The sequence below is a fragment of the Macaca mulatta genome, chromosome 8, assembly GCF_049350105.2.
Source record: "Macaca mulatta isolate MMU2019108-1 chromosome 8, T2T-MMU8v2.0, whole genome shotgun sequence".
NCBI lineage: Eukaryota > Metazoa > Chordata > Mammalia > Primates > Cercopithecidae > Macaca > Macaca mulatta.
The window spans coordinates 83,663,413-83,672,523 of NC_133413.1; the positions used below are offsets into that span (position 1 = coordinate 83,663,413).

Below are 9,111 nucleotides of genomic sequence, written 5' to 3' on the forward strand. Positions count from 1 at the left end.
AGAGATGAGGACACCTTCAGTTTTTTAAGACCTTGCTCTTCAGAAGAAAGTATTAATACCTTCCCAGAGCATGCCCTTGGCACAAAGTGGGAAGATTATACAATCCTGCCCTCATCACGCCTCACCAGCCCCAAAGATCCCCGAGGGTTAACAGAATGAAGGTGGTGGAGCCTGGCCCAGGGACATGCCCGTTATCTGTCAGTGCCATCTCTGCCGGCCAGAGGTGGCCCTATCCAAATGGAGTTCCTGAGTCGGAGATTTCGTCACCCGGCTTCCCTCCAGGAGAACAGCGGGATCCAGCCCTTCCATCCAGGCTTTGCTCTGTCTGGGGGTTGTGGGGAGGACACTTCGCTGTCTAGGAGGGGACTGGGAGACTCTAGGATGAATGGAGCCTGGCGTACCTGGATGGCAGTGGTGGGGATGGGTGGGGATAGAGGGGCTGGCACGCCAGGAGGGAAGGGGCTGGAGGACACCTGGCTCAGGGGCTGAGGTCCTTGGCACAGAGCCCTGCCCTGTGCCCGCTGGTTGCAGGCGAACGACCGGCGCCCCACCCTCGGCCTGGCCACCCACCTGGGCACGCCCTGTCGTAGTCGAAGCAGCAGTCCCCGGTGAGGCGACAGGCTTGGTCGCAGAAACACGTCCCGTAGACCCTGTCCAGCCTCCAGCCGCGGGCGAAGCAGGCGGGGTCCCGGCCGGGACAGCAGCGCCCGGCCTCGGCGCAGCCGGCCTGGGCTCCGGGCCACAGCCGCGCCAACGCGCACAGCGCCATCCACAGGGTCCTCATGGCCAGGGTTCCGGCGGCGCCTGCGACGCGGCAGACCCCCCGGGCAAGCGCTCTGCTCCTCGGCTGGCCGCGGCCCGGGAGTTGCCCGAACGGCCGGAGAGGCACAGCCGGGCCCTGCCCCGCGCCCGGCCCCCGCCCTCCGCGCCGCCCCTCCCCAGCCCTGGCGGCGAGCCTGTCGAGGCCTGGGCGGGTGGCGGAGCTGCCCCTGCCCAGGTGGAGAGGGCGCTGCAGTTCCCGGGACGCGCCCGCAATCGACGGTCCCGGCGCCACCCACTCCCCGCTGCCAGCCCGCGCCCCAGCTCCAGCACGGGGACCTACGGGGCGCGGGAGCGGAAAAGCAGGTGCTGGTTGGCGGGGGGGCGGTTGGGGTGGGGTGCCTGGGCGTAGCCAGGAGCCTGGCCGGGGAGGCCACATTTCCTGGCTCTAAACTGTACTTCTAACGCCTGGGGACACATTAGCAAGCGGGCATTTTCACTATAAAGCCTTGAGACCAAGAGCACTCGAAGTGCACCAAACCCGTCTCAGCAGCACTCTACTCTGCGCGGGCCACCCGCCTTCGCCTGGGAAAGCTCATTCAAATACAGAGCGGACAGCAGCTCGCCCACCCTCTCAGTCCCCGCAGGCCGCAGAGAAGCCAGGAGATAAGTCCGAAGAGCATCCTTTCTTTCTGCTGCATTTTATAATGGGACTCTTCTGCCCCAGGAAAATGCCACTTCGCTTCACGAGGAGGCAATTCATGAATGGTGGGAAGAATAAATAAAATAACGGGGCTCTGCTTTCTGATAAAGCCAATTTCTCCCCCTGAAAACTCTGTGTACTGATATTTTAGAACTTTCACTTTAATAAAATGCTTGCCTAACTTTTTATATATATATTTTCTTCTCCCTTTCTCTCCAAATGTGTTACGTTTTCTGCACCACTCTTTTTGTTCACCAAAATTTATTCTGGAATTTTCATATTATGTTCTTAAATCATTTAATCTAATATGGTTTTTATGTGAAGCCAAGAATATAACGTTTTTTGCATCTGCGAACCTAAGAAATCAAATTAATTTCATAGACTTTCTTCCTTTCTCATAAAAGGATTTTTAGAGGAATTTTCTTTACTCATCAGAGAGAAAAGTTAACAAAAGTAGAAATGAAAAGCTTGACTACAAAAGCAGTAAAACAATACAGTAATCAACCATAAAAAACACATTGTGAAATGAAAAAGATTTAATACATTATAAGAATTTTATCTTATAAACTCTAACCACAAAGTTTGACCAGTGGAGACTAATCTTACTTCATCTTCCAAGAAAAACACACTCGAAAGTCAAAAAGAAATTTTTTCTTTGTGAGCTTATACAAATAAATTCTCAACGTTGAGATTAGTTTTTCCTCTTTAGGTAAGTCTCTCTTACTTTTGTAGTCTAAAGAAATAACATATACATATATACTTATATGTGTGTGTGTGTGTTGGTGTGGGTGTGGGTGTGTATCTTTAGCTTTTGTAGCTGGAACTAAATAACTTTGCTAGCAAATTATACCCTCTGCCTTTTCCCATGTTACAGGTTTTATTAGCAGTTTTGTATTAACTCATTCATGTAATTTATACCCACGCCTTCTCTAAGACTGCCTGCTTTATAGAACGGCTTTAGGCAGATACTTTTTTTGTAATGCCATAAGAATCTGGAACAGTTCCAGAAAGATGCAAAGGAAAATGATCTGCTGACAAGTTCACTTTTAGGAATAAAACATGAAACGAAGTGATAACAGAAAGGAGAAGAAGAGGTCTGGTTTAAGAGAATTAAAAGTATAATGCCAAATGTCTGCTCAAGTACCATTTTTTTCAGCCCCCTCCCCACCCTCACCAGCCCTTTTCCTTATAGACAAAACCAAAATTGAAAATCAAAAACAAAAAGTTAGGAGGTCTGTGCTCACAAGATTTAGGTTCCAGAATTACAAAATTTGGGTCTAGTTCTGATTCTATGATTTCTGACAAATCTCAGTGCCCCCAACTCAAACATAGAACACTAAATCTTTTTAAATTGTTGTGAGATGCCCACAGAGATGAGGCGATGTTAGTGGGAACTAAATATCTCTATTAATGTCCTGATGTCCACCCCACTCCCACTCCATAATTTAAGGCTAAATCACGTAAAGACAAGTGCAGTTTTGGTTGTGTGCAAAATTGGGGAAAGCAGAAAGGTTTTGTTGCTTAAAAAAAAAAAGAAAGAAAAAGAAAACCACAAATGATTACTACTTTAACAGCATAAAAAGGAGCTTGTCTCTGGTAAGTAACATTAAAAGAACAAATCTCAAGTTAAAGCTTGTACTGTCTTGAAAATATCAAGATAAGTCTCCCGTAGCAGGCTCTAGCAAAGGAAGCTGTTCCTGCAGGAATGGGCAAAGTCAGAGGACCCTGACATTTAAAGCAATGGAGATGACATCCTTACTGGAAACTGGATGCAGTCAACTGTAACAATTAGTGGCTTTGTTTTCCTTGCCCTGGAGATGTTTGGAGAGCAAAAATCATCCCAGTGATCAGGTGGATGACTACAGGAAGTAATAAAATGTACCTTAGCAGCCACTCTTTCTTCTGAAGTGTTGTCTTTGGAAGCTGTCCAAGATTGGTAAAATTATGGAGGCGGGCGGGGGGGCGAGGCGGAGGGGAGAATGGAGATCTACCTATTCATCATTCTAGAACGTAGTAATTTATTTATTTATTTATTTATTTATTTATTTATTTATTTGAGACAGGGTCTTGCTGTGTCGCCCAGGCTGGAGTGCGCTGGCACAGTCATAGCTCACTGCAGCATCAAACTCCTGGACTCAAGCGATCTTCCCACCTCAGCCTCCCAAGTAGCTAGGACTACAGGCACATGCTGCCACATCCAGCTAATTATATTTTGGAGACACTGGGTCTTTCTATGTTGCCCAGGCTGGTCTCAAACTCTTGATCTCAAGCAGATCACCTGTCTTGGTTTCCCAAAGCACTGAAATCACAGGTGTGAGCCATCACCTGGCCAGAATATAGTAATTTTTTTAAAAAAATCCACATATATGATTTTATTTGATGCTGTATAATTGTGAGGAAAATATTAGCATCCTCATTTTGCAGATGACAGAGAGATTAGACATGTAGCTAATTAGTGACAAAACAGAACTAGAACTGAAATTATTCTTTCCAAAACACCGCAACATTCTTCCCCTTACATAAAGCTTTTTATGAGGGATTGGGAAAGATTGGAATAGAAAGTAAAGACAAATAGGATTAAGTACTGTACTAAATTCTGTAACTATAATAATGTATGTGTAAATCAAAATACAAATACTTTCCAGAAAGGTTTGGGTGCATTTAAAATGTAAGTTTTACTTTTTTTTTTTTTTTTGAGACAGAGTCTCACTCTGTCACCTAGGCTGGAGTGCAGTGGCTGGATCTCACTGCATCCTCCACCTCCTGGGTTCAAGCTATTCTTGTGCCTTAGCCTCCAGAGTAGCTGGGATTACAGGCATGCGCCACCAGGCCCAGCTAATTTTTGTATTTTTAGTAGAGATGGTATTTCACCATGTTGGCCAGGCTGGCCTCTAACACCTGACCTCAGGTGATCTGCCTGCCTCAGCCTCTCAAAGTGCTGGGATTACAGGTGTGAGCCACCGTGCCTAGCCTATGTTTTACATTTTTATCTGTGTAAGATGAATAAAAAGTTTTTAAAAGCAACCGGGATGCTATGAGGGCTGTAGAGGGAACCTTTTGAGGTTGACAAATAAGGTAGTTGATTCTTACACAATTTGGGGACATTTGTCAGAGGCAGAATACTGCATGGATAGAGAGAGAGAGAATATTGGATATTAGCCACTTTTGCTTATAAGATGCACCAGTAGGCCAGGCGCAGTGGCTCACACCTGTAATCCCAGCACTTTGGGAGGCCGAGGCGGGCAGATCACGAGGTCAGGAGATCAAGACCATCCTGACTAACACGGTGAAACCCCGTCTCTACTAAAATTGCAAAAAAAAAAAAAAAAAAAAAAAAAAAAAAACTAGCCGGGCGAGGTGGCGGGCGCCTGTAGTCCCAGCTACTCGGGAGGCTGAGGCAGGAGAATGGCGTGAACCCAGGAGGCGGAGCTTGCAGTGAGCCGAGATCGCGCCACTGCACTCCAGCCTGGCAGCCTGGGCGACAGAGCGAGACTCTGTCTCAGAAAAAAAAAAAAAGATGCACTAGTGTTTTATCTTACACTAATACAGAAAAAAAAAAAAAAACCCTGTCTGCCAATTACACTGTGATGCATACTTATATGTGATTGTAGGACAGATTTCAGTTGCAGAGATGTTTAAATTTGGAAGCATGTGCATCCCTGAACCAATGAAAAAATGGAACAAGATATCATTTTCATCGTTTTACGTTTTATAACATGCTTTTTGGGCAATCCTATGATTGCCCAAAAAGTTACTTGTTTTGCTGAAGGGGAGGTTAAAAGGAGCTAAACGACCTGGGCAGTGTCTCAGGGGGTCAAGCCCAGCCCTCTCTGGAGAGCTAGCGCTGTTCATATGGTTGCATGCATTCTCTTTCTGAGGGTGTGATGTCATTCCACATTGAGGGTCAAAGGTGGGTAAAAATGGTTCTTCCCTAAGAAGACCAAAATCCAGTGGAGGAGCTGGACGTGTAAGCAGTCACCGCAGCAGGTGGTGATAAGTGTTACCATTAAAGGGAAGGGGAAGGGATGTCTGAGATACTGACACTGGATCCGGGCAGACAAGGAGGATTTTGAATTTGGGTTATGAAGATCAGGATTCATCCCTTTACGTTCTCCCTGGAAAATGCTGATTCAGCCACCAGGAAAGCTCCAATAACTTTTGGAAAGGTACTGCCTGTGTAGGCTAGTACCTGCATTTATTTCATAATGCCAAAATGTGCAGACTAGTATCCAAAGATGCTTGTTTAAAGTGGTATGCATAACTCACTTTGAGTAATTCTTCTCCTATCACCTTATAGACAGCAGTCAAGTACATCACCAGTAAGGCTTATGCTGCCATTTCTATGCCCTTGACCCTGTCAATGAATTTATTTTACCACTTCCATATCCAGTTTACATTTTTTTCATTGACAGAGAAAAGAAGGGAAAAAATGGTGACCCTGTCAATGAAAAAAAAAAAAAGTAAACTGGATATGGAAGTGGTAAAGATAAATTCAATCAATTTTTCCCTTCTTTTTCTAACAGACTTTTTAGATTTTCCTTTCCAAAGGAAGCATCTCTTCCCTCCATTATTAGACTGCACCCCTAGTTCTAGGGATGAGCTTTGAGGATTAATCTTATCCTCAGTCTATGAACCCATCATTCAGAGGCTGATCCAATCAGAGCCTCAGGGATCAGGGACATTTGTTCAATAGATGACTTGGTTTCATCTCTTCACATACTAGGGGAGAATGGGGACGCGTTTGGCCATGTGAAGCCAGCCTGAGATCTTAGGCAACAAGCCAGGGGAGAGAGAGCCAGGAAATCACAGGGGCTTTGCTTGACATTAGAAGTCAAACTTCCCCCTTCTCAGTCCTCTGCCCTATTAAATCCTTTTTATAATTTATGCCATTTCAATTGCAGTTTCCGTGGCTTTAAACAAAAGCACTCAACAGAGGGCATATGGAAAGTGAAAAGAGCTTAAGTTTTAAAGAGAAAAGTGGATTTGAACTGTGGCTTTATCGCTTATTATGCAACATAAATAAATTATTGTAAACTCAAGTCTCAGCTTCTTGATCTGTAAAAATGGAGATAAATAAGAAAAGCATTTAATTATATAATTTACACATGTCTAGTATAGTTCCTGCTTCATAAAAATGAGCTGGTAATTAATAATTATTGTATGTTAGCCCTGGATTTTAACACAAAATACATGCTTTAATGATGACTAATTTTTGTTTCCATTAACTAGTGTGTCAGGCTACATGGTGCAAACGGAAGAGCTCCGTAGTGGGAGTCTAAAACCCTGGCTTTGATCCTGCCAATGAGTGATCTTGGGCAGTTCATTTAGCCTCTCTGGGCCTCAATTTCCCTTATATAATTTGATAATGGGAGCCAAGAAAATCTCCAAGAACCCTGTTAGTTCAAAAATTGTAATATTCAATTTAAGTAACAGTGTAAGCCACAAGGCAGTGGTCTCACGTGTGATCTCTTTGACCTTAATAGTAGGATGCAAGTAACACAACTGCAGAAGTGACTTTGCAAAGTCTCTCCAAGTAGAGCTAATTTGGAGACAGACATTTATGTCAATAGGTTAATTACAAGTTCATCATAGATGATTTTCTGGATGTGCATAAGTCGTGGTGATTATTGAAGCAATTATGTGGTAAAAAGAAATTTGGATTTAAGAATCAGGAGATGGATATTGTAGTTTTGTGTCTATAACTCACTAGCTGTATGACCTTAGGGAAAGTATGGAATTTCTCTGTGCTCAGAATCCCAGCTATAAAAAGAAAGGCTTTGAGAGGCTCTATGAGATCTCCTACAAATCCAACACTGATTCTATGAATATAATCTTCTAATTCAGGGGTAGGCAAATTATGCCTATTTGTATGGCCTGTAAGCTAATTTTTTTTACATTTTTTTAAATGATGGGCAAAAATTTAAAAAAAAGAATATTATTCTGTGTCACGTGAAATTTAAATGAAATTCAAATTTCAATGTCCATAAGTAAAGTTTTATTGGAACACAACCATGCCCATTTGTTTCCATATTGTCTATGGCTGTTTTTATGCTAGAAGGGCAGAGCTGAGTAGTTGCAGCAGACAGAAACTGTAAGACCTGCAAAGCCTAAAATATTTACTACCTGGCCTTTATAGAAAATGTCTGCCAATGCCTACTGAATGTGTCCAGCTCTAAAATTCCGTGAACTAAAACACAGAGCTGGGCCAGGCACACTGTCTTACGCCTGTAATCTCAGAACTTTGGGAGGCTAAGGCAAGTGGATCACTTGAGGCCAGGAGTTCAAGACCAGCCGGGCCAACATGGTGAAACCCCGTCTCTACCACAAATACAAAAATTAGCCGGGTGCGGTGGAGCACACCTGTAATCTCAGGTACTCGGAAGGCTCAGGCAGGAGAATCGCTTGAACCCAGGAGGCGGAGGTTGCAGTGAGCTGAGATTACACCACTGCACTCCAGCCTGGGCAACAGAGTGAGACTCTGTCTCAAAAATAAATAAATAAATAATAAAATTTAGAACTGGACACATTCAGTAGGCAAGGTGACATTAAACACTTTGTAAACGACACAGCATTAATCCACATATAAGGGGTTTAGATAAAATGGAATTCTGAAATTAAAAAGGCGCAGCCAGAACACTCACGCCCAGCAAACATTGTTTATGATGGTAAAACTACGGATAATGCCAAGGTTAATCCTGTGCTGCTAGAAAATGCTGTGGAATTATAAGAGAGCTTACAAAAATGAAAAGGAGAAAATCATCTGGATGACATTAAAGAAGTCATCTAATTTTGCTCCTTTTTTGGTAAATAGCCTTCTCTGATCCACAGTAGAGATCTATATAATTGTTCTTTCTTCCTACATGCAAAACTCTCCTTGTGTCAGCGAAGGGCAGAGAGTCCTAGGAAGCCTGCCACGCAACAAATCAGAGAGAAATGGGCCCCTTCAAGGGAAAGGAATGTTCTACCCCATTTAGTTCTAACAAGTAAGTGGGAAGTAAGTGCACTCACTGGCCAGCAGCAGCCCTGTGTGGGTGTGAATGCAGCTAATGGGTGCGTATCATGGTTTTGACCTTGATCCTAGACATTTGCTTGAGGGAAAACATGTTCTTTGCACACTAGGCCTCCAAATACTCTCTTATTCACAATACATTTATTAAGGCCTATTTAGTACCAGGAACTATATTAAATATTTAATGTATCTTATCTTGTTGGAGCTTATAAGGCAGGTGTTACCATTTATCTTTCACAGTTGAAAAAAATTGAAGTTTGAAGATGTAAAATAACGTGCCCAAATTAGAGATATTCAAACCAGTTCTGCAATTTCCAGCGTCCACATTTTTTTTCTACTTAGAAAACGAATTGTATAGTTAGCAATTGGATTTCTATTAAGATTTCATAGACTTTTTGTGATAAATATCTTGAAGACAAAAAAGGCATAGTTAGACCGTTAAAAAAACCTAAGACCTTAAACCTTGTGGTATTATTTTCTGTTAAGTTTCTTAAATTTTAAAATATTTAATTAATGATAAAGATTATTGAACTGGAGATGGAAAGAACTAGGTTCTAAAGGTTTGTTTGTTTATTTATTTATTTATTTATTTAAGACAGGGTCTCACTCTGTAGCCCAGGCTGAAGTGCAGTTGCCCAGG

The 9,111-nt window shown here is 43.2% G+C and overlaps 1 protein-coding gene across 1 annotated transcript in view; it reads right to left on the reverse strand.

The window, feature by feature from the left end:
- Positions 1-2,585, reverse strand: part of SBSPON (somatomedin B and thrombospondin type 1 domain containing) — a 29,714-nt gene extending 27,129 nt beyond the window's left edge. The window contains exon 1 of the mRNA XM_015145564.3: positions 571-2,585. Within this exon, the coding sequence (XP_015001050.2) occupies positions 571-1,198 (628 nt within the window). The 5' untranslated portion in view covers positions 1,199-2,585. The remainder of the gene's footprint in view (positions 1-570) is intronic.
- Between the last annotated feature and the right edge of the window lie 6,526 nt (positions 2,586-9,111).